The 26,087-nt window shown below is 51.1% G+C and overlaps 1 protein-coding gene across 3 annotated transcripts in view; it reads left to right on the top strand.

Annotated features, from left to right (window-relative positions):
• Positions 1 to 26,087, top strand: part of GLT8D2 (glycosyltransferase 8 domain containing 2) — a 333,232-nt gene that overhangs the window by 129,765 nt on the left and 177,380 nt on the right. For all 3 annotated transcript variants that reach the window (XM_069629915.1, XM_069629916.1, XM_069629917.1), the window contains one exon: positions 11,607 to 11,705. In XM_069629915.1, coding sequence (XP_069486016.1) covers positions 11,607 to 11,705 — 99 coding nt within the window. The remainder of the gene's footprint in view (positions 1 to 11,606; positions 11,706 to 26,087) is intronic.

A 26,087-nucleotide genomic window follows, 5' to 3' on the forward strand; every position in this document is an offset into this window, starting at 1 on the left:
GATGGGGGACATGATGCCCAGCAGGATGGGTGACATGATGCCCAGCATGATGGGTGACACGATGCCCAGCAGGATGGGTGACACAATGCCCATCAGGATGGGTGACATGGGATGCACAGCAGGATGGGGGACATGATGCCCAGCATGATGGGTGACATGGGATGCCCAGCAGGATGGGTGACATGATGCCCAGCAGGATGGGGGACATGATGCCCAGCATGATGGGTGACATGGGATGCCCAGCAGGATCGGGACATGATGCCCAGCAGAATGGGGGACACGATGCCCAGCATGATGGGTGACATGGGATGCCCAGCAGGATGGGTGATATGATGCCCAGCAGGATGGGTGACATGATGCCCGCATGATGGGTGACATGGGATGCACAGCAGGATGGGTGACACGATGCCCAGCATGATGGGTGACATGGGATGCACAGCAGGATGGGGGACATGATGCTCAGCAGGATGGGGGACACGATGCCCAGCATGATGGGTGACATGATGCCCAGCAGGATGGGTGACACGATGCCCAGCATGATGGGTGACATGGGATGCACAGCAGGATGGGGCACATGATGCCCAGCAGGATGGGGGACATGATGCCCAGCAGGATGGGTGACACGATGCCCAGCATGATGGGTGACATGGGATGCACAGCAGGATGGGGGACATGATGCCCAGCAGGATGGAGGACATGATGCCCAGCATGATGGGTGACATGGGATGCACAGCAGGATGGGGGACATGATGCCCAGCAGGATGGGGGACATGATGCCCAGCATGATGGGTGACATGGGATGCCCAGCATGATGGGGGACATGATGCCCAGCAGGATGGGTGACATGATGCCCAGCAGGATGGGGGACATGATGCCCAGCATGATGGGTGACATGGGATGCACAGCAGGATGGGGGACATGATGTCCAGCAGGATGGGGGACATGATGCCCAGCATGATGGGTGACATGGGATGCCCAGCAGGATGGGGGACATGATTCCCAGCGGGATGGGGGACATGATGCCCAGCATGATGGGTGACACGATGCCCAGCAGGATGGGTGACATGGGATGCCCAGCAGGATGGGTGACACGATGCCCAGCATGATTTGTGACATGGGATGCACAGCAGGATGGGGGACATGATGCCTAGCAGGATGGGGGACATGATGCCCAGCATGATGGGTGACATGGGATGCACAGCAGGATGGGGGACATGAGGCCCAGCAGGATGGAGGACATGATGCCCAGCATGATGGGTGACATGGGATGCACAGCAGGATGGGGGACATGATGCCCAGCAAGATGGAGGACATGATGCCCAGCAGGATGGGTGACACGATGTCCAGCATGATGGGTGACATGGGATGCACAGCAGGATGGGGGACATGATGCCCAGCATGATGGGTGGCATGATGCACAGCAGGATGGGGGACACAATGCCCAGCAGGATGGGGGACATGATGCCCAGCAGGATGGGTGACATGGGATGCCCAGAAGGATGGGGGACATGATGCCCAGCATGATGGGTGACATGGGATGCACAGCAGGATGGGTGACATGATGCCCAGCAGGATGGGGGACATGATGCCTAGCAGGATGGGGGACATGATGCCCAGCATGATGGGTGACATGGGATGCCCAGCAGGATGGGGGACATGATGCCCAGCAGGTTGGGTGACATGGGATGCACAGCAGGATGGGGGACATGATGCCCAGCAGGATGGAGGACATGATGCCCATCAGGATGGGTGACATGGGATGCACAGCAGGATGGGGGACATGAAGCCCAGCAGGATGGAGGACATGATGCCCATCAGGATGGGTGACATGGGATGCCCAGCAGGATGGGGGACATGATGCCCAGCAGGATGGGTGACACGATGCACAGCAGGATGGGGGACATGATGCCCAGCAGGATGGGGAACATGATGCCCAGCATGATGGGGGACACGATGCACAGCAGGATGGGGGACATGATGCCCAGCAGGATGGTGGACATGATGCCCAACATGATGGGTGACATGGGATGCCCAGCAGGATGGAGGACATGATGCCCAGCAGGATGGGGGACATGATGCCCAGCATGATGGGTGATATGGGATGCACAGCAGGATGGGGGACATGATGCCCAGCATGATGGGTGACATGGGAGGCCCAGCAGGATGCGTGGCACGATGCCCAGCATGATGGGTGACATGGGATGCACAGCAGGATGGGGGACATGATGCCCAGGAGGATGCATGGCACGATGCCCAGCAGAATGCGTGGCACGATGCCCAGCAGGATGGGGGAAATGATGCCCAGCAGGATGGGTGACATGGGATGCACAGCAGGATGGGGGACATGATGCCCAGCGGGATGGGGGACATGATGCCCAGCATGATGGGTGACATGGGAGGTCCAGCAGGATGGGTGACATGATGCCCAGCAGGATGGGGGACATGATGCCCAGCATGATGGGTGACATGGGATGCCCAGCAGGATGGGGGACATGATGCCCAGCAGGATGGGTGAATTGATGCCGAGCATGGTGGGTGACATGGGATGCCCAGCAGGATGGGGGACATGATGCCCAGCATGATGGGTGACATGATGCCCAGCAGGATGGGGGACATGATGCCCAGCATGATGGGTGACATGGGATGCACAGCAGGATGGGGGACGTGATGCCCAGCATGATGGGTGACATGGGATGCCCAGCAGGATGCGTGGCACGATGCCCAACATGATGGGTGACATGGGATGCACAGCAGGATGGGGGACATGATGCCCAGGAGGATGCGTGGCACGATGCCCAGCAAGATACGTGTCACGATGCCCAGCAGGATGGGGGAAATGATGCCCAGCAGGATGGGTGACATGGGATGCACAGCAGGATGGGGGACATGATGCCCAGCAGGATGGGGGACATGATGCCCAGCATGATGGGTGACATGGGAGGCCCAGCAGGATGGGTGACATGATGCCCAGCAGGATGGGGGACATGATGCCCAGCATGATGGGTGACATGGGATGCCCAGCAGGATGGGGGACATGATGCCCAGCAGGATGGGGGACATGATGCCCAGCAGGATGGGTGACCTGATGCCCAGCATGATGGGTGACACGATGCCCAGCATGATGGGTGACATGGGATGCACAGCAGGATGGGTGACATGATGCCCAGCATGATGGGTGACATGGGGTGCCCAGCAGGATGGGGGACATGATGCCCAGCATGATGGGTGACATGATGCCCAGCAGGATAGGGGACATGATGCCCAGCAGGATGGGTGACATGGGATGCCCAGCAGGATGGGTGACATGATGCCCAGCAGGATGGGGGACATGATGCCCACCAGGATGGGTGACACGATGCCCAGCATGATGGGTGACATGGGATGCACAGCAGGATGGGGGACATGATGCCCAGCAGGATGGAGGACATGATGCCCATCAGGATGGGTGACATGGGATGCACAGCAGGATGGGGGACATGATGTCCAGCAGGATGGGGGACATGATGCCCAGCATGATGGGTGACATGGGATGCACAGCAGGATGGGGGACATGATGCCCATCAGGATGGGTGACATGGGATACCCAGCAGGATGGGTGACATGATGCCCAGCATGATGGGTGACATGGTATGCCAGCAGGATGGGTGACATGATGCCCAGCAGGATGGGGGACATGATGCCCAGCAGGATGGGTGACCTGATGCCCAGCATGATGGGTGACACGATGCCCAGCATGATGGGGGACATGGGATGCACAGCAGGATGGGTGACATGATGCCCAGCATGATGGGTGACATGGGATGCCCAGCAGGATGGGTGACATGATGCCCAGCAGGATGGGGGACATGATGCCCAGCATGATGGGTGACATGGGATGCAGAGCAGGAGGGGGGACATGATGCCCAGCATGATGGGTGACATGATGCCCAGCAGGATGGGGGACATGATGCCCAACGTGATGGGTGACATGATGCCCAGCAGAATGTGTGACAAGATGCCCAGCATGATGGGTGACATGATGCCCAGCAGGATGGGGGAGATGATGCCCAGCATGATGGGTGACATGGGATGCCCAGCAGGATGGGGGACACGATGCCCTGCAGGATGGGTGACACGATGCCCAGCATGATGGGTGACATGGGATGCACAGCAGGATGGGTGACATGATGCCCAGCAGGATGGGGGACATGATGTCCAGCAGGATGGAGGACATGATGCCCATCAGGATGGGTGACATGGGATGCACAGCAGGATGGGGGACATGATGCCCATCAGGATGGGTGACATGGGATACCCAGCAGGATGGGTGACATGATGCCCAGCATGATGGGTGACATGGTATGCCCAGCAGGATGGGTGACATGATGCCCAGCAGGATGGGGGACATGATGCCCAGCAGGATGGGTGACCTGATGCCCAGCATGATGGGTGACACGATGCCCAGCATGATGGGGGACATGGGATGCACAGCAGGATGGGTGACATGATGCCCAGCATGATGGGTGACATGGGATGCCCAGCAGGATGGGTGACATGATGCCCAGCAGGATGGGGGACATGATGCCCAGCATGATGGGTGACATGGGATGCACAGCAGGAGGGGGACATGATGCCCAGCATGATGGGTGACATGATGCCCAGCAGGATGGGGGACATGATACCCAACGTGATGGGTGACATGATGCCCAGCAGAATGTGTGACAAGATGCCCAGCATGATGGGTGACATGATGCCCAGCAGGATGGGGGACATGATGCCCAGCATGATGGGTGACATGGGATGCCCAGCAGGATGGGGGACACGATGCCCTGCAGGATGGGTGACACGATGCCCAGCATGATGGGTGACATGGGATGCACAGCAGGATGGGTGACATGATGCCCAGCAGGATGGGGGACATGATGCCCAGCATGATGGGTGACACGATGCCCAGCATGATGGGTGACATGGGATGCACAGCAGGATGGCGGACATGATGCCCAGCATGATGGGTGACATGGGATGCCCAGCAGGATGCGGGACATGATGCCCAGCATGATGGGTGACACGATGCCCAGCAGGATGGGTGGCATGGGATGTGCAGCAGGATGGGTGACATGATGCCCAGCAGGATGGGGGACATGATGCCCAGCATGATGGGTGACACGATGCCCAGCAGGATGGGGGACATGATGCCCATCTGGATGGGTGAAACGATGCCCAGCAGGATGGGGGACATGTTGCCCATCAGGATGGGTGACATGGGATGCACAGCAGGATGGGGGACATGATGTCCAGCAGGATGGAGGACATGATGCCCATCAGGATGGGTGACATGGGATGCACAGCAGGATGGGGGACATGATGCCCAGCATGATGGGTGACATGGTATGCCCAGCAGGATGGGTGACATGATGCCCAGCATGATGGGGGACATGATGCCCAGCATGATGGGGGACATGATGCCCAGCAGGATGGGTGTCCTGATGCTCAGCATGATGGGTGACACGATGCCCAGCATGATGGGGGACATGGGATGCACAGCAGGATGGGTGACATGATGCCCAGCATGATGGGTGACATGGGATGCCCAGCAGGATGGGTGACATGATGCCCAGCAGGATGGGGGACATGATGCCCAGCATGATGGGTGACATGGGATGCACAGCAGGAGGGGGACATGATGCCCAGCATGATGGGTGACATGATGCCCAGCAGGATGGGGGACATGATGCCCAACGTGATGGGTGACATGATGCCCAGCAGAATGTGTGACAAGATGCCCAGCATGATGGGTGACATGATGCCCAGCAGGATGGGGGACATGATGCCCAGCATGATGGGTGACATGGGATGCCCAGCAGGATGGGGGACACGATGCCCTGCAGGATGGGTGACACGATGCCCAGCATGATGGGTGACATGGGATGCACAGGAGGATGGGTGACATGATGCCCAGCAGGATGGGGGACATGATGCCCAGCATGATGGGTGACACGATGCCCAGCATGATGGGTGACATGGGATGCACAGCAGAATGGCGGACATGATGCCCAGCATGATGGGTGACATGGGATGCCCAGCAGGATGCGGGACATGATGCCCAGCATGATGGGTGACACGATGCCCAGCAGGATGGGTGGCATGGGATGTGCAGCAGGATGGGTGACATGATGCCCAGCAGGATGGGGGACATGATGCCCAGCATGATGGGTGACACGATGGCCAGCAGGATGGGGGACATGATGCCCATCAGGATGGGTGAAACGATGCCCAGCAGGATGGGGGACATGATGCCCATCAGGATGGGTGACATGGGATGCACAGCAGGATGGGGGACATGATGTCCAGCAGGATGGAGGACATGATGCCCATCAGGATGGGTGACATGGGATGCACAGCAGGATGGGGGACATGATGCCCAGCAGGATGGGGGACATGATGCCCAGCATGGTGGGTGACATGGTATGCACAGCAGGATGGGGGACACGATGCCCAGCAGGATGGGTGACACGATGCCCAGCATGATGGGTGACACGATGCCCAGCAGGATGGGGGACATGATGCCCAGCATGATGGTTGACATGGGATGCACAGCAGGATGGGGGACATGATGCCCAGCAGGATGGAGGACATGATGCCCATCAGGATGGGTGACATGGGATGCACAGCAGGATGGGGGACATGATGCCCAGCAGGATGGAGGACATGATGCCCATCAGGATGGGTGACATGGGATGCACAGCAGGATGCGTGGCACGATGCCCAGCATGATGGGTGACATGGGATGCACAGCAGGATGGGGGACATGATGCCCAGCAGGAGGCGTGGCACGATGCCCAGCAGGATGGGTGACACGATGCCCAGCAGGATGGGGGACATGATGCCCAGCAGGATGGGTGACACGATGCCCAGCAGGATGGGGGACACGATGCCCAGCAGGATGGGGGACATGATGCCCAGCATGATGGGTGACATGATGCCCAGCAGGATGGGGGACATGATGCCCAGCATGATGGGTGACATGGGATGCACAGCAGGATGGGGGACATGATGCCCAGCATGATGGGTGACACGATGCCCAGCATGATGGGTGACATGGGATGCACAGCAGGATGGGGGACATGATGCCCAGCATGATGGGTGACATGGGATGCACAGCAGGATGGGGGACATGATGCCCAGCAGGATGGAGGACATGATGCCCATCAGGATGGGTGACATGGTATGCACAGCAGGATGGGGGACACGATGCCCATCAGGATGGGTGACACGATGCCCAGCATGATGGGTGACACGATGCCCAGCAGGTTGGGGGACATGATGCCCAGCATGATGGGTGACATGGGATGCACAGCAGGATGGGGGACATGATGCCCAGCAGGATGGGTGACACGATGCCCAGCATGATGGGTGACATGGGATGCACAGCAGGATGGGGGACATGATGCCCAGCATGATGGGTGACATGGGATGCACATCAGGATGGGGGACATGATGCCCAGCATGATGGGTGACACGATGCCCAGCAGGATGGAGGACATGATGCCCAGCATGATGGGTGGCATGGGATGCGCAGCAGGATGGGTGACATGATACCCAGCAGGATGGGGGACATGATGCCCAGCATGCTGGGTGACATGGGATGCCCAGCAGGATGGGGGACATGATGCCCAGCAGGATGGAGGACATGATGCCCGGCATGATGGGTGACACAATGCCCAGCAGGATGGAGGACATGATGCCCATCAGGATGGGTGACATGGGATGCACAGCAGGATGGGGGACATGATGCCCAGCAGGATGGTGGACATGATGCCCATCAGGATGGGTGACATGGTATGCACAGCAGGATGGGGGACATGATGCCCAGCAGGATGGGTGACACGATGCCCAGCATGATGGGTGACACGATGCCCAGCAGGTTGGGGGACATGATGCCCAGCATGATGGGTGACATGGGATGCACAGCAGGATGGGGGACATGATGCCCAGCAGGATGGAGGACATGATGCCCATCAGGATGGGTGACATGGGATGCACAGCCGGATGGGGGACATGATGCCCAGCAGTATGGGGGACATGATGCCCAGCAGGATGCGTGGCACGATGCCCAGCAGGATGGGTGACACGATGCCCAGCATGATGGGTGACATGGGATGCCCAGCAGGATGGGGGACATGATGCCCAGCAGGATGGGTGACACGATGCCCAGCAGGATGGGGGACACGATGCCCAGCAGGATGGGGGACATGATGCCACCCAGCAGGATGGGGGACATGATGCCCAGCATGATGGGTGACATGATGCCCAGCAGGATGGGTGACACGATGCCCAGCATGATGGGTGACATGGGATGCACAGCAGGATGGGGGACATGATGCCCAGCATGATGGGTGACATGGGCTGCCCAGCAGGATGGAGGACATGATGCCCAGCAGGATGGGGGACATGATGCCCAGCATGATAGGTGGCATGGGATGCGCAGCAGGATGGGTGACATGATACCCAGCAGGATGGGAGACATGATGCCCAGCATCATGGGTGACATGGGATGCCCAGCAGGATGGGGGACATGATGCCCAGCATGATGGGTGACACAATGCCCAGCAGGATGGGGGACATGATGCCCATCAGGATGGGTGACATGGGATGCACAGCAGGATGGGTGACATGGGATGCACAGCAGGATGCGTGGCACGATGCCCAGCAGGATGGAGGACATGATGCCCATCAGGATGGGTGACATGGGATGCACAGCAGGATGGGGGACATGATGCCCAGCAGGATGGAGGACATGATGCCCATCAGGATGGGAGACATGATGCACAGCAGGATGGGGGACATGATGCCCAGCAGGATGCGTGGCACGATGCCCAGCATGATGGGTGACATGGGATGCACAGCAGGATGGGGGACATGATGCCCAGCAGGATGGGTGACATGATGCCCAGCAGGATGGGGGACATGATGCCCAGCATGATGGGTGACATGGGATGCACAGCAGGATGGGTGACATGATGCCCAGCAGGATGGGTGACATGATGCCCAGCAGGATGCGTGACATGATGCCCAGCATGATGGGTGACATGATGCCGGCGGTGCCAACTATGGAGCTAAAATTACCAAAGTGCAAGTTCATTTTAAGGCTTGTTTATAAATAACATTTTTTGTTTTTCCAGTTGGATCAAAGATATACAACTCATTCGGGAAACCCGCTCTAGAACACGCAACATAACTGCTCGTGGGAGAAACATGGAGATTCCAAGTTGGTACCATTGCACTTGATTGACTGGCCCTGTGCCATGTTGATTGTGATACTGAATGCCTGACCGGGAACTGTAGGCGCTTGAAACTGAATGGCAAGTCTAGCAGAATGAGTGGAATGCTGGGAAGGAATACATCTCCTCCTTTTCCCTTCCCGGTAAACACTGTTCCTTCAATTACACTGGGCAGCAAATTTGGAAACTTCTGGAATGCTACCTGCCTTCACCTTCACCTCTCAGGTCCATTCGCCTCCCATAGGCCTTGCCTTCGCCTCCCATTCGCCTTCACCTCCCATACGCCAACGCTTTGCCAAGCCACAAACACACACACATTTTTGGACTTTTATATATATAGATGAGGGAGCGCTGCAGGTGGGTTGACCCTTAGGCGTTTCATGAACTTCAGCGAATGTGTGGAGATGTTGTGCCCCGCGGCAATGTTTCTATAATGACAACCGCTTGTACCTTTTGAAACTGGAGACAATTTAACAAGGCTGGGGAACCATGGTGAGATATTTTTCATGCCGAGTTTATGCATGTTTGTTGGGACAATCAATATGGGCCTCATTACGAGTTTGGAGGAAGCCATGCCCTTGATAAGGGCATGGCTACCTCCAAACTCGTGTCCGGGTTCCCTGAATGGGGAAATACCGATCCATTCCAACCTTGGAGGGCCCGGTATTTCCCCATTCAGGGAACCCGGACCCAGACCATCCCCATTCCCATTTGAGCCCCGATAGGGCTCAATGGGAATGGGGAGTATGCTAACAACGGGCCCGTTAATGGCGGGCCCATTGTTAGCATGCTGGCCCCCTCGCGGGACCCGCTAACGACGTCTGGTAAAACCAGACGTCCAGAGCGGGTCTCGCAAGGGGACCTCGTAATAGGGCAGTATGGGGTTAACGGCTCTGGCGCCTTTACCGGTGCCGTTAACTCCTTACCGCCCACCTCATAATGAGGCCCATTGTTTACACCTCTGACCACATCTCAAAGAGCGATACAGCAATGGAGCGTCCCAAGTGCTGTTATGTACATTATGTGTGATTATGTAACATTATGGCAAATATATTTACAATGTATCTGCACCATTGAAGGCAAGTTGACGCGAGTTGACGTGAGGGTCGATTCCACACAGGATACCCCTTTTCCATTCGGAATTTATAACAGAGAGCAACCACTATGGTGAGAAATTCTGCTACTTTGCTGACCACTGCAAATCCACAGCTTCCATTTAAGGCGCACTATTTTCCTTAAACATATCAGTTCAAGCTGAACATTATCTACGACCATCAGGCCATGACAAAGACCCAGTGTCGAAACATGTATTGGCGGAACCATTCTGTCAAGTGTACAACAATAAACCAAGCTTTTTGTTGACAAATCAATACGATTATTGTAATCACAGTTACTACTAAGGATAGCGAGAAAAACCAGAACCCACCTGCCAGTAACTAATTGAAATTGAAACTTGAATTTACACTGAATTTTAACTGAGTTTTATTATAAAGGTTATAGGTTTAACTTGTTTGTATTGTATGTTGAAAAGATAACAAAAGTGTTCAAATAAATCAAATCAACTGAGAGTATGTAGTCTAAGCACCCAAGCCCACAGGGGGCCAGTCAAGGTGGAAAAAAGAAATACGTTGCCAACCGTTGCGGTGGATGTGTGACGCGAGCCAATGAGCTGCTATATATGCATCAGGACACATCTGCCTGAAGTGGTCCTAACATTGAGCCTTTTGTGCCCCAGTAGCCCTAGAAAGCCCAGCTCAAGAATTAGAAACATCTGTGAGGCTACACTCAACACCCAACTGCCACCGCCATTGCCCGAGCACCTCCTCTTGCTCTCCAGACACCCCTTCTCTCCTTCTCAGTGGTGGGCTTGGCTGAAGACCTAGTGAGCCCCACTAAAATGAAAATCGCTAGCCTGCCTGTCGATTGTTCACCAACCAGTGTTCGCGCCCAACTCATCTGAACAGATCCCTCCTTCGGGTCACAGTTCCGGTCACAGTCGCGGTGTCGTATAGCTTTGGTAAGGGGGTCGGGCCACAATGTCCAGAACCATGGCTGGGGGACTGGCTGGGGGACCTAGTGGCTTATTTGTCCAAACCATCTCCTGAGAAGAAGAGGAGGGCACATGGAGATAAATAGGGCAGGTGGGGGCACACATGGAAGATGCAACAAAACATAACTCGCAAGAAAATGGACCCCGTGTGTACCTTCATTCAGCTTTCATTAAAGTCCATGGGTGCAGTAACAGGTCCATGGTAACGCCACATTTTAATGATAACTTACTAATGTTCTGAGAATTTGTGCCGTCCACAGTCTAGACCTTCACTCCAACTCTTTTTTGTCTTTCAGTTAATCAGATTTTGCTGTTTCTTGTCGTTTTGACGTTGGCCATGTTCTGGTACAATTCTAAAGCCAATCACACAGAAGCACAAAGGAACCCGGAAGCAGGTGAGCAAGTCGTGTCTTTGCATTTCTGATCTAAGATTGTATTCACCTTGACACCCCCATGCCAGACCTGGGATTACAAAAAAGGTGTTATCCTTAATGCGAAGGATCACGTTCACGTCCATACTCCCTGCTTTCAAGTGTTGCCCTCCAGAAGGATCATGGGATTTGCAGTCCAAAACATCAGGAGGCCCACAAAATGAGTCACCGTTGATCCAAAGCACTTTCACTCCACCCAGCCCTACCTCTATATCCCTTTTGTTTAGATGTATCACGCGTCCCTGGCCCTCCCTCCCCCCATGTCTTACCCAGTTATGTGAATACTTCATCATCTGATCCTTTGCGCTGAAAGTTTGGGCATCAAGTCTGCAGTGAGTAATATGGGATTCACCCACAGGATACATTGAAATGCAATAGCCGCAGCATTATGCCCACTCATCTCAGTTCATGCCAGCTTGGCTTTTCCCGTGCCACTTCTTCATGCCAGCGTGGCTTTTCCTGTGCCACTTCTTCATGCCAGCGTGGCTTTTCCTGTGCCCCTTCTTCATGCCAGCGTGGCTTTTCCCGTGCCCCTTCTTCATGCCAGCGTGGCTTTTCCCGTGCCACTTCTTCATGCCAGCGTGGCTTTTCCTGTGCCACTTCTTCATGCCAGCGTGGCTTTTCCTGTGCCACTTCTTCATGCCAGCGTGGCTTTTCCCGTGCCCCTTCTTCATGCCAGCTTGGCTTTTCCCGTGCCACTTCTTCATGCCAGCGTGGCTTTTCCTGTGCCACTTCTTCATGCCAGCGTGGCTTTTCCCGTGCCCCTTCTTCATGCCAGCTTGGCTTTTCCCGTGCCACTTCTTCATGCCAGCTTGGCTTTTCCCGTGCCACTTCTTCATGCCAGCGTGGCTTTTCCCGTGCCACATCTTCATGCCAGCGTGGCTTTTCCTGTGCCACTTCTTCATGCCAGCTTGGCTTTTCCAATGCCACTTCTTCATGCCAGCTTGGCTTTTCCCATGCCACTTCTTAAATTCTGCTCTGCTTCTCTTTTTCTTCCTGGGCTTTCCAAGACTTGTCAAAATTCCCAGGCCAGGTCAAAGTAGTAGAGGGAATGGGGGTTCAACACGCTCCGCCTGTGCATCCACAGCACCCACCTCAAGTACTAAATGACATGTGTGCACCAAGAAATCTTAGCTTGCCTTTGTTAGGCAGAATTCTCATAAATGTGCCAATTCCTCCCACCTTAGAGCCATCCAGCTCTTTTGCTAAACTTTGGGACTTTGAACTTTTTTATTCTGTTTGTTTTCTGTATTTATTCTTTTTAGTTATGGAGTTTTAGACAACTCCATAGGCATCATCTTTTCATGTGTGTCACACAGCACCCTCAGTGCAGTGGCACAGGGAAGCCTTCCAGGCTTTCCCAAGGTTTAAATACCTTCTCTGGGATAAACTAATGTTTCCCAGAGAAAGTAAAGTGAAATTGACTTTACTAGTCTTTTCAAATTCCTAGACCCAGCACACCCTATCTTACAACAGAGTGCTAGAGGGGTTACTTAGTATCGCCTGTGTCTAGAAACTCATGTAGCAGTCAAACGCTACACTTTACTATCGAAATGGCTGGTGGCAGTGGTTTTACAATGACCTACCACGATTTTTCCCGACTGCGAACACCGGTAGCGTTAAATCGGGGGAGCCATGTTTTTCAAGATGGCGTCTGAGCCCCCTTTGTTTAAACAGGTCCCAGTCTTCTTTTTTCGCCATTTCTTTGTGGAAGGGTCCTTCTAGAGTTTTGCTCTGCGCGCCAAACCTAGTTTGGTTCCTTTGTTCATTCACCTTTGGCGGACTTCAGGACTGAAGACCACCTCTGGCACCCGAGTGTCTGGGGTGGGCAGGAAGTGAGGGAGGTGCCCGAAACTCCCTGTGCTTAGTCTCCTAGGAGACCCAAATGCACCCTGGTATGATTGGCTGGATGACTGTCTGGCAAGGACAGCCACCCTGCTGGGTGAGTGACAGCTAGGCTGGAATGAATGGGAGAGAACTGAATAAAAGGCGAGTCTCTTGGCTTGGAAGGCAGAGTCGACCACTGGAATGAAAGAACCGAAGACAAGCTTGAAGAGGACGGCTGCTGCAACTCCTGGACTGTTGGTTTGCCTGGTGAAGCCCTGCTGAAGGTCCGAATCGCTAGGTTCATCTCGACAGAGAATCCCTGCAAGGACGACTTCTCCCTTTGAGTTGGTGGGACCAATGAATTCGACACTAAGCCACCTGGATACCATTCTCGGAGCTGGTTGTATTTTCCTCAGAGTGCTGCAGGAAACCGAATAACCAGGGAGAGGGACACCAGCTTGTGTGCTTTACTACAGCTACCGGAATCGAAGATTTGCCAAGTGCCCGCTTTGACCAGTCCCAGTGCAGTGCAGGAGTCCCCCATGTCCTCCCTCTTGTCCCCACGACTGAGGCTCAGGAACAGTGAGATCCGCAGGAAATGCCAGGAACCAAAGTCTTCAGCTGCATCTTTTTCTTCATTTGTAAGGTACTGTGAAACGAGACTGAGAGTACTTATCTCTCGTATTGAAAGTGCTTGAAACGTTCGCAACTAGCAGGCCTAATCAGCTTGTGATATAATTCTTCTTTTTACAAACTACTTCTTAGACTGAGAACTGCTACAGAGACTTTACCGTTTACTTACCAGAAACGTTTTCCTATCCAAGACTTTAAGCCGATTGACTTTGGCCTCGCCTATTGAATTGAATTGACTCTTCTGGTGAACTCCAAGTATCTGCACTGTCAAAGAAATTGTAATCCTTTTATGTTCTGAACCTATTCCTTTTTGCTCCTCCTTCAAAGTATCCTGAATGCCTCAGAAACTTAACGAGTGTAGTACTGAGGTATATTTGTGTGTGATATGTAACTGCCTCCTTCTAGTGAATGTTTTATAACTGACTGTTGAATAAATTAATAAGTGTTTAACCAAGACATTTTGAGTGTAAGAGTTTGTTTGAACACCTGTGATTGTAAGACCTCTGTTTAACATCAGTACAGCTCACATTCCCCTGTGAGATAAGCCTGACTGCTCAGCTCTGCTACCAAAAACTGTGTAGTAAAGACTTATACCAAAGGTTGGTTTTGCTACACCAGTACTCTGCCTAACAGCCTTCAAGTAGCACTGCTGAACCCGAGCCTACATTTCAGTTGAAGTGTTAGTGGATGTGAGTGACAAAAACACACTGAACAGGAGTGACAGGTAGATGGGAGAAACTATGTTCTGCTGTGTGTTATAAACATAAGCAGTCATGTGCATGTTGCAAGATCATGTCTTCAATGCTGCCAGGTGACTGAAGACTGCAACCCATTCTCTATGGTCTTAAGTATGACTAGGATGTTATGTTATTGTGTTTGTATCACGCCAAAGCCCGTAGGCATCCTGACGTCGAGAGACAGGAGTATGAGGCTACGGCTACTAAAAATCAGTCATACTGGTTGAAAAGCACTGTTTTAGCTGCTTTCTGAACTCAAGATGATGTTCTGTTTTTCATACGACTAGTGGCAGAGCATTCCAGGCTTTTGCTCCCTGAACATGAAAGTCCGAACCGATGCCCCTGGCACATTTAACTTGGTGCTGTTTCAAAAAAAAGCTCTCAGCAGATCTCAAGTTTCTTTGAGGATGATATATGCTTAGGCATATATCGATCTTTCAAAAACACTGAAGCATTCCCAAAAATAAATTTATGGCAAATTGTTAACAGCTTAAATTGAATACAAGCTGCCACTGGTAGCCAATGTAGCCTTTTCCCTGCTGTGGGAGTGGGTTCAGACCGTTTCATCTGAAAGATGATGCGTGTAGCAGAGTTCTGAATTTTTTGCAGCTCTTGAATTTCTGACCTGTTTGCACCTCCCAGTAAGGCGCTACAGTAATCCACACGCGGGAGGGTCACTGCCCTCACCAGTTTAGTTCAGTTTTCTATCAAGATCAGAGGCGCAACCTGTCAGAGCACCTTGAGATGATAGTTTGTGTTTTTTGTAATGGCAGCTACATGGGCATTGCAGTCTAAACTTTCCTCCATGTAGGTGCCAAGAGTCTTAACTTTCGGCACAACCTTTATGTGACTGCCATCAATAGTAAAGTTGGAGTACTTCTGACTAAAACTGACTCTTGTGAGTCTTGGGCCAAACAACATAAGCTCTGTCTTGGCCGCATTCAAACATAGTCAGTTGGTTCACATCCATCTTTTGATGGTCAATCTATTGAGAGAGGCGGCCCTCCAAAGAGGATTTGAGCCATGTAATAGCCTCTATCGAGAGTCCTCCGACCATAGCCATATGTTCAAGCAGAATTTTATGGTCTAGCAAGTCAAAGGCTGCAGATAAATCTAATAATATCAGCAACCCCGACTTGCCATATTCCAGTTTTTAAAGCATGTGTGTCTGGAGGTCGAGGAGAATGCTCTCCGTGCCATGCTGGGCAGTGTTTATGGTGTATTGTCAATCCTAAGGAGAAGGTGTGGATGTAGGCTCTGCTTGGCATGTGTGGAGGATTGACTCGCTGTTGGTGGGTCTTGGGCGCTAGAGTAGATCTTAAGGAGAAGGTGTGGGTGTAGGCTCTGCTTGGCATGTGTCGAGGATTGGATTGCTGGTGGTGGGTCTTGGGCGCTAGAGTAGATCTTAAGGAGAAGGTGTGAGTTTAGGTTCTGCTTGGCATGTGTCGAGGATTGACTCGCCCGTGGTGGGTCTTGGGCGCTAGAGTAGATCTTAAGGAGAAGGTGTGGGTGTAGGTTCTGCTTGGCATGTGTCAAGGATTGGCTTGCTGGTGGTGGTTCTTGGGCGCTAGAGTAGAAGCAGGTAGCTGCCAGTTAGGGCACAAGGCTGGGTATGGCTAGGATGTGTCATGCTGGGCAGTGTTTATGGTGTAGTGTCAATCCTAAGGAGAAGGTGTGGATGTAGGCTCTGCTTGGCATGTGTGGAGGATTGACTCGCTGGTGGTGGGTCTTGGGCGCTAGAGTAGATCTTAAGGAGAAGGTGTGGGTGTAGGTTCTGCTAGGCATGTGTCGAGGATTGGCTTGCTGGTGGTGGGTCTTGGGTGCTAGAGTAGATCTTAAAGAGAAGGTGTGGGTGTAGGTTCTGATTGGCATGTGTCGTGGATTGGATTGCTGGTGGTGGGTCTTGGGCGCTAGAGTATATCTTAAGGAGAAGGTGTGGGTTTAGGTTCTGCTTGGCATGTGTCGAGGTTTGGCTTGCTGGTGGTGGGTCTTGGGCGCTAGAGTAGATCTTAAGGAGAAGGTGTGGGTGTAGGTTCTGCTTGGCATGTGTGGAGGATTGACTCGCCCGTGGTGGGTCTTGGGCGCTAGAGTAGATCTTAAGGAGAAGGTGTGGGTGTAGGTTCTGATTGGCATGTGTCGAGGATTGGATTGCTGGTGGTGGGTCTTGGGCGCTAGAGTATATCTTAAGGAGAAGGTGTGGGTTTAGGTTCTGCTTGGCATGTGTCGAGGTTTGGCTTGCTGGTGGTGGGTCTTGGGCGCTAGAGTAGATCTTAAGGAGAAGGTGTGGGTGTAGGTTCTGCTTGGCATGTGTCGAGGATTGACTCGCCCGTGGTGGGTCTTGGGCGCTAGAGTAGATCTTAAGGAGAAGGTGTGGGTGTAGGTTCTGATTGGCATGTGTCGAGGATTGGATTGCTGGTGGTGGGTCTTGGGCGCTAGAGTATATCTTAAGGAGAAGGTGTGGGTTTAGGTTCTGCTTGGCATGTGTCAAGGATTGACTCGCCCGTGGTGGGTCTTGGGCGCTAGAGTAGATCTTAAGGAGAAGGTGTGGGTGTAGGTTCTGATTGGCATGTGTCGAGGATTGGATTGCTGGTGGTGGGTCTTGGGCGCTAGAGTATATCTTAAGGAGAAGGTGTGGGTTTAGGTTCTGCTTGGCATGTGTCGAGGTTTGGCTTGCTGGTGTTGGGTCTTGGGCGCTAGAGTAGATCTTAAGGAGAAGGTGTGGGTGTAGGTTCTGCTTGGCATGTGTCGAGGATTGACTCGCCCGTGGTGGGTCTTGGGCACTAGAGTAGATCTTACGGAGAAGATGTGGGTGTAGGTTCTGATTGGCATGTGTCGAGGATTGGATTGCTGGTGGTGGGTCTTGGGCGCTAGAGTATATCTTAAGGAGAAGGTGTGGGTGTAGGTCCTGCTTGGCATGTGTCGAGGATTGACTCGCCCGTGGTGGGTCTTGGGCGCTAGAGTAGATCTGAAGGAGAAGGTGTGGGTGTAGGTTCTGATTGGCATGTGTCGAGGATTGACTCGCTGGTGGTGGGTCTTGGGCGCTAGAGTAGATCTTAAGGAGAAGGTGTGGGTGTAGGTTCTGCTTGGCATGTGTCGAGGATTGACTCGCCCGTGGTGGGTCTTGGGCGCTAGAGTAGATCTTAAGGAGAAGGTGTGGGTGTAGGTTCTGATTGGCATGTGTCGAGGATTGGATTGCTGGTGGTGGGTCTTGGGCGCTAGAGTAGATCTTAAGGAGAAGGTGTGGGTGTAGGTTCTGCTTGGTATGTGTCGAGGATTGACTCGCCCGTGGTGGGTCTTGGGCGCTAGAGTAGATCTTAAGGAGAAGGTGTGGGTGTAGGTTCTGCTTGGCATGTGTCGAGGATTGACTCGCCGGTGGTGGGTCTTGGGCGCTAGAGTAGATCTTAAGGAGAAGGTGTGGGTGTAGGTTCTGCTTGGCATGTGTCGAGGATTGACTCGCCGGTGGTGGGTCTTGGGCGCTAGAGTAGATCTTAAGGAGAAGGTGTGGGTGTAGGTTCTGATTGGCATGTGTCGAGGATTGGATTGCTGGTGGTGGGTCTTGGGCGCTAGAGTAGATCTTAAGGAGAAGGTGTGGGTGTAGGTTCTGCTTGGCATGTGTCGAGGATTGACTCGCCGGTGGTGGGTCTTGTGCGCTAGAGTAGATCTTAAGGTGAAGGTGTGGGTTTAGGTTCTGCTTGGCATGTGTCGAGGATTGACTCGCCGGTGGTGGGTCTTGGGCGCTAGAGTAGATCTTAAGGAGAAGGTGTGGGTGTAGGTTATGCAGGTTATGCTTGGCATTTGTCGAGGATTGGCTTGCTGGTGGGTGGTATTGGGCGCTAGAGTAGTAGCACGTAGTTGCCAGTTAGGGCACACGGCTGAGAGTTAGATGTTAATCAGTGATAAAGTCATAAGCATCACATATGACTGCAAACTTGGCATGACACATCCAACATCACATAACATCGCCAACCTCGCATGAACTTGCAAACATCAAATTCCATAACATGGCATGGCATGCCAGAAAGCAAGGCATTGCATATGCATTGGGGGAGGACGCGTCTGAAGGTCCATGTGTGTTTGCAGGCCTGGCAAGTGGAACTGTATGTCCTAAACAGTATCTGGCATCTATTTTAATTTTCTGCTACTGAATATTATCTTCGGTCCTCAGTTCCTTTCCATTTTAACTACTGTTGCTCTGTCTGCTTGTACCTTCCCTTCTACACATCTGTCCGAACTCTAGCACTGTCTTGCCCCTGCACACCAGCTTTCTAGCAATCTCTGCTCTGCATGGCTTGTTGCTTTTCATCGCCCTCCCGGGCTGCCTCTGGCTTCCATTCTTCACTTGCGTCTACGTTACGGGGGTCCTTACCTATCAATATTACTTACATATTTGTTTAGAAAAGGTCTTAAAGAACTTTTGGGTTTTGGCGTTTGCTGATTAGAGCTCATTATGAGTTGGGCGTTATATGGTAAAAGTGGCAGTAAATCACAATACCGCCGAATCAGGAGTCGGCTCCAATCCCACCCTCGGAATTACCGCCAACAACTGGCAGAATTAGCCCTGGCGCTAATTCCGTCAGTAGAATTACTGCCAAAATAGAAAATGGTATTTTACTGTATCACAAGTTGAAATACCACCAAATACTGCTCAAAATGGGGGCTAATTCCACCAAAATCACAGTGCAGTTACCTCCACTTGAAAGGTGGAGGTAAATGCATATAAAGGTGATGGAAATTAAGTACCCCCAATCCACTCTGAAAGGGTAAGAAAGGCCCACACCTTCCACAAACACACTTCCCAACAGCATGCGGCCACTAGTTGCTGCGAACTGAGACGTGCAGCTGTTCCTGCTCAACATTGAGCTGCAGAGGCTGGAAGCACAGGGAACAGGGCGCACAAAGGAGGAGGAGGAGACGCCATGCAAAGCGAATGCGCATACCCTAGGTCAGGCCTGCACCATGAACCCTCACTGACAACCAGCTGATCACCTGTACCAGCTGTAGAGAGCGGATAATCTTTAGGACAGCCTTGCCCCCCACTGGTGAAACTTGTGTTGGTCCTGCATATCTTAGCAACTGGCACATACCAGCACACCATGGCCACGCTACATGGCATCTCCCTGCCCACCTTACCTGCCCAGGTGAATGCCATGGCCTAAAACCACCCATGGCCATCATACAAACGGTGTGTAAGCGGAATAAACCCCATGTCGTAAGAGTGTCTTACTAGTCCACTAATATGTATGCAAGATGACTGACGGCATGTCATTATCCACGGCGAAGAGACAGGGCCCTCTACTGCCCAGGACACCGCAACCCCTTCCCAGGCCAGACCCAAAAGCAGCAGGAGGAAGAGCAGAAGGGAGGCAGCAAGGCCACAGGACACCACCACTGTGGTAACTGTGACAGGCGTCGAGGCACCCATAGTCCCCACATCGGTGCCCCGTGATCCCTCCACTGGCCATGCAAGTGGCACGGCAGAAGCTGATGCAAGCGCAGCCATAGCTACTCCACAGCCGGCCTCCGTGGTGTTACAAAGGGATGACATCCACATGCCAGCACCCACCCATCTGCCCCTGACACCCCCTCATCACCAGTGTGAGACGTGCGTCACCAACCCCATTCTGGTGCTGACAAAGGCATCGACAGCTCCACGCATGAGAATGAGGAGGACAAAGACACAGGCTTCAGCTCACCCTGTTTCAGCCCCATCCTTCACCAGAGCTCACCACCAGTGGCACATGACACCATGGCTGCGATAATGGTGAGACTGGATGCCATGTAGCAGTGCCAGGCCTCCATAGAACAACTAGCAGGCCAGCAGGCGCAGCACATGTAGGCAATGAGGGACTGCCTCCAGGGATCATGTTGAAGGATTTCCCGTTCCCTCTGCCAGACCACTGCTACCATCCCCACAGTAGGGCAGCGGATGCGGGAACACACAAAGGGCATGCCAGCCTTTGCATAATCCCTCAACTCCTGCATGCAGTTGACGCTGCAGCACACCTGGGGCCAGGGGTCTGAGGCCTCCAGCTCGGTCACCCCCATGGAGGGATCAGTGCTCAGCACCCCAAGGAGCTGCTCCTTGTACCGCCTCTGGGACTGGCAACCCATTATTTTGCTAAACTTGTGTACCGACCCTGGATTTGACTCTGGATCTATCTTTGCCTTGCCTTCTGGAACTGGTGAACCGTTATTTTGCTGAGCTTGTGTACTGACCCTGGATTTGCCTCTGGATCTGTCTGTGCCTTGCCTTCTGGAAGTGGTGACCCATTATTTTGCTGAGCTTGTGTACTGACCCTGGATTTGCCTCTCGATCTGTCTGTGCCTTGCCTTCTGGAAGTGTTTACCCATTATTTTGCTGAGCTTGTGTACTGACCCTGGATTTGCCTCTGGATCTGTCTGTGCCTTGCCTTCTGGAACTGGTGACCCGTTATTTTGCTGAGCTTTTGTACTGACCGTGGATTTGACTCTGGATCTTCCTGTGCCTTTTCTTCTGGAACTGGCCACTCATTATTTTGCTGAGTTTGTGTACCAACCCTGGATTTGCATCTGGATCTGCCTGTGCTTTCCCTTCTGCAATTGTCAACCCCTTATTTTGCTGAATTTGTGTACCGATCCTGGATTTGCCTCTGGATCTTCCTGTGCCTTTCCTTCTGGAACTCGGACCCATTATTTTACTGAGCATGTGCACTGACTCTGGATTTGTTCCTGGATCTGCCTGTGCCTTGCCTTCTGAAACTGGCGACCGGTTATTTTGTTGAGCTTGTGTACTGACCCTGGATTTGCCCCTGGATCTTCCTGTGCCTAGCCTTCTGGAACTGGCAACCCGTTATTTTGCTGAGCTTGTGTACCGACCCTGGATTTGCCTCTGGATCTTACCTGTGCCTTGCCCTCTGGAACTGGCGACACGTTATTTTGCTGAACTTGTGTACCGACTCTGGATTTGTCTCTGAATCTTCCTGTTTTTTTGTAACTGAAGGGACAGCCCTAAAATCGGGCAGGAACTAATGGGCTGGAAAAACAAGATGTATATACAATGAATGTTCCTGCCCTCTCTAATTCAATACTGCAATAATTTAGAGCAGTGTATTTTTTAAACCTTCCGAAAAACACCATGCATAAGTATTGAATCCTAATTACGTGGTGATGAAACAACCATTAACAATGTTTGGTTTTTTATGGTAGCCTCTTTATTGGTTTTGTGGCTAGTCTTTTTAATTATATTGGTTTTGTGGCTAGTCTTTTTAATTATATTCTTAAAACAAGAAAAGAAACAGATGTTCAGATAAAACAAGGTGGCACAGGGGATCACCTTGATTTTAGCTTGACACAACTTAGTTAATAACAAATCAACAACTGTGCATATGTAGAAAAGTAAAGAAATAATGAATAAAACAAAGGAAAAACTTGAAAACCTGTGCAGGTCTTTTCTGGTCTGTACAAACAATATGCTATGATTATTTATTAGGCTAAGGGTGAACACAGTATTACTTCATAGAGTCCACCATTCCATAGGTTCAAAGCTATAACATATTGGATTCAATTACTGTTTTTCTCAATACATTTAAACAGAACAATACATTCAGAAAAGCACAGAATTCAAACAATTATATTTGCTCATATAACCGTGGTTAGAAAATCAGGATGTCTAGAGAGACTGGTCCGACGTCTATTAAAGAATGGAGGGGATTTAGTGTGGTCCTAACAAGGTGGTCTGCAGTCATTTTTCCACAAGGATCACTGACGTTTCGATTGTTTACATTCACAATCTTCTTCTGGGGCCTTATATATGTAGGTCTCCCTATAGATAGACAAAGAAAAAGGTATCCACTTAGAAGAGAGTACCAAGTGTTTCTGTTAAAAATACAAGTGAAAGGATATAAAAACTTCATATTGCTGTTGCTACAATAAAGAAGTGAAGGGCTGTGGGCCCTTAGAGTTCAGAAACTGACCTTTCCTAGGAGCTTCCTGGAACCTCCTGTGGTTCCCCGGTTCTGTGGAAATGGTAATTTGTAGGCTGTGCATAAGTGTCACAGTCTGAGCGGGCTTAGAGAGGGCAGGAACATTCATTGTATATACATCTTGTTTTTCCAGCCCATTAGTTCCTGCCCGATTTTAGGGCTGTCCCTTCAGTTACAAATATTCTAGATATAGCCCAGCTATAATAGGGACTGAACATACTCCGTGTTCTTTTCACTTTTACTCCCCTTTTTGTGAGGGACACACACTAAAGGATTGATTGCTTGCACACCCAGCACTTGGGCCCCTGGAGCCCAGATTTACTGACCTTACCCCTAATATGGAGCACATTTTAAGTTTTTCAGAAGAACAAATAAATTATATTATCCAGGGCCCCAGCCTATTCAATATGGTGGGAGCCCAAGCCCACCTCGACTCTACAGCCACGGGTAAAGACCTCCTCAACCTAAAAAAGAGGTGTTTTAGAACGGAGGTCCACGGCCACTTTCTACGTGAATATTTGAGAGTCAATATGGTGCCAGCAGGACTTATTATTAGGAACGAACCGGCACTCTTTCTGGAGGATAAAGTATATATGATGGATTTCAGCAGAATTGCTACCAAATGCAGTAGAGATTTAATGGCACTCACAATAACCACAGCCAAAAGAATCCATACTCAGTTGCTTACTGACCTTAAAACAGAAGAGACCAAATTTATCACTGATGACACAATTACAGATGCCAGAGAAAAGCTTAAAGAAATTGATAAGACACTAGAGACTTTCATGGCCTCGACATTAGAGAAAAAACATAAAAAACTGTCAAAAGATATTAAGAACTTCAAATTAGAAGTGGTGTACCCATATCTCTCAGACGACTATAAGGACAACAAGGAAAAGGAAAGAGCGGCAAGGCAAGGAGGCATAAATAGGAGCAGACGAAAGGGAGTCTCATTTTCAGGAACCTCTGGATCTGACTCATCATCAGAAGATCAACCCCAGACTAGAGGAAGGAACTCAGGCATGGGCCAATTTCAACCACCACCTCCCATGATGCCTTTTTTAGGGCAAGGGGGCCCCAGAGAAGGTTACTGGGGACCCCCATCACCCCAAATACCATTTTTCAATTACCCACAGTGGAACTACCCCAGCCGGGGACGGAGAGGCAACAGGAGACGCTAAACAACATACCTATTTTCAACCTCTCAGGCACCCCCCTTACGCAGGAAGAAACTACACTACTTACCAGAGGGTTATCCTTCGTACCAACGAACAATACAGATTGGTTCAAGATTGATGAGGAATTTCAAAATTTCTTCCGTTCGATCCGAAGAAAAATCTTTTTCCTTAACCAAGAAGCCACACAGGCGGAAGAAGACACAGGGCTGAGACTTAAATCCAACTTCAACCCAAGAGATAACCAACTAAGAAGACACAGGGCTGAGACTTAAATCCAACTTCAACCAAAGAGATAACCAACTACCCCTCTCCATACTTACCTTCGAAAAATGCATTAGATCAGAGGTCACAAAACTTCAAAAAAATCAGCAACATCAGAGACAAAACCTTACCAATGGAGAACGGCAAGCGCTCAAAAATCTTGCAAATAATGATACACTGGTCATCAAATCAGCGGACAAAGGAGGAGGAATAGTAATACAAAGTACAGAGCAATACAACCATATGGTATTGACCTTGTTGGACGATGAAAATAATTACAAAAAACTGAAAAAGGATCCATCCAACAACATCAGAGCCAAGATACAAGAAATAACCACATTTTCTCAAGAAAGGAACTGGATTTCAGAGAAAGAGGAGGCGTTCCTCAATACTACAGAGGGACGCACTCCCGCTTTCTATGCTTTACCTAAAATTCACAAAAATAGCCGCATGCCCCCAGGAAGACCCATAGTCTCCGGGTGCGGCTCCATACTGGAACCTACCTGCAAATTTATTGACTACTTCCTAAAACCGCTCTGCCAAAAAACAGCCTCATACCTGAAAGATACTATGATGACTATCACTACCTTTGAACATCAACCCTTTGACAATACCAGGAATCAACTTGTCACAATGGATATTAAGAGTCTCTATACGAGCATCCCGCAAGACCAAGCCATTGAAAGCATTCGACACCATCTTACCAGACATATGACACAAAGGAGAGTGCCCATCAATTTCATCGTGGAACTATTAGAACTAGCACTTACCAACAACTTTTTTTGTTTTAACGAGTCTTTCTATCTACAAATCAGTGGAATCGCTATGGGTGCAGCATTTGCCCCTAGTATGGCGATTATTTTTATGGCTGAATACGAGCGAAGCTTCATTCTGAACGTAAACAATCCATTTAAAGAGAACATCCATCTTTGGCGCAGGTATATTGATGACATCATTTTCATTTGGGAAGGAGAGAACACTAAGCTACAAAGTTTCTTCACATGGCTTAATGGCAGATCAGAAGATATCCAATTCACCATGGAACACAGCAACATAAAAGTCAACTTTCTGGACCTCATAATTGCAGTAAAAGAAAATCAGTTGATTTGCTCTATCTACAAAAAAGAAACAGATAGAAATACCATCTTACACTACAATAGCCACCATCCCAGAAACCTACGCGACAACTTGCCATATGGACAATTCCTCAGAATACGTAGAAATTTTACCGAAACAGGAGAATTCAAGATACACGCGACCTTGCTTCAACAGAAACTGGTAACTAAGGGTTACCCCAAGAAACTGCTCAAAAACACAATGAAGAGGGCCCTCTACACTCCGAGAGAAACATTGCTCACTGCTAAAACCCATGATTCTGATCCCGGCACAGATAACATACTGGCATGCATCTCCACATTCGGTGCAAACACATCGCAATTCAGGCACATGATTAAAAAATATTGGCCTATCGTTCAACTTAACCTACCAGACGAACCATTACCAAGAATGGCCCTGAAGAGGAATAAGAACCTGAAGGATCTATTGACCCATGCCAGGTCCCGTAGAAAATCATCAAGGTCCTCTCTATGGAACATGCGAGAAATCCGTGGGCATTACCCATGTGGCTCATGTATGGCTTGTAGACAGACGTTAAAAATGAAATCCTTCCCTATAGGAAACAAGGAATGGGAGCTCAGACAATTCACTAATTGTAAAACAACCAATGTGATCTACGTCATTGAGTGCACA

The sequence above is a fragment of the Ambystoma mexicanum genome, chromosome 12 (genome assembly GCF_040938575.1).
Source record: "Ambystoma mexicanum isolate Mex_15411 chromosome 12, UKY_AmexF1_1, whole genome shotgun sequence".
Taxonomy (NCBI): Eukaryota; Metazoa; Chordata; class Amphibia; order Caudata; family Ambystomatidae; genus Ambystoma; species Ambystoma mexicanum.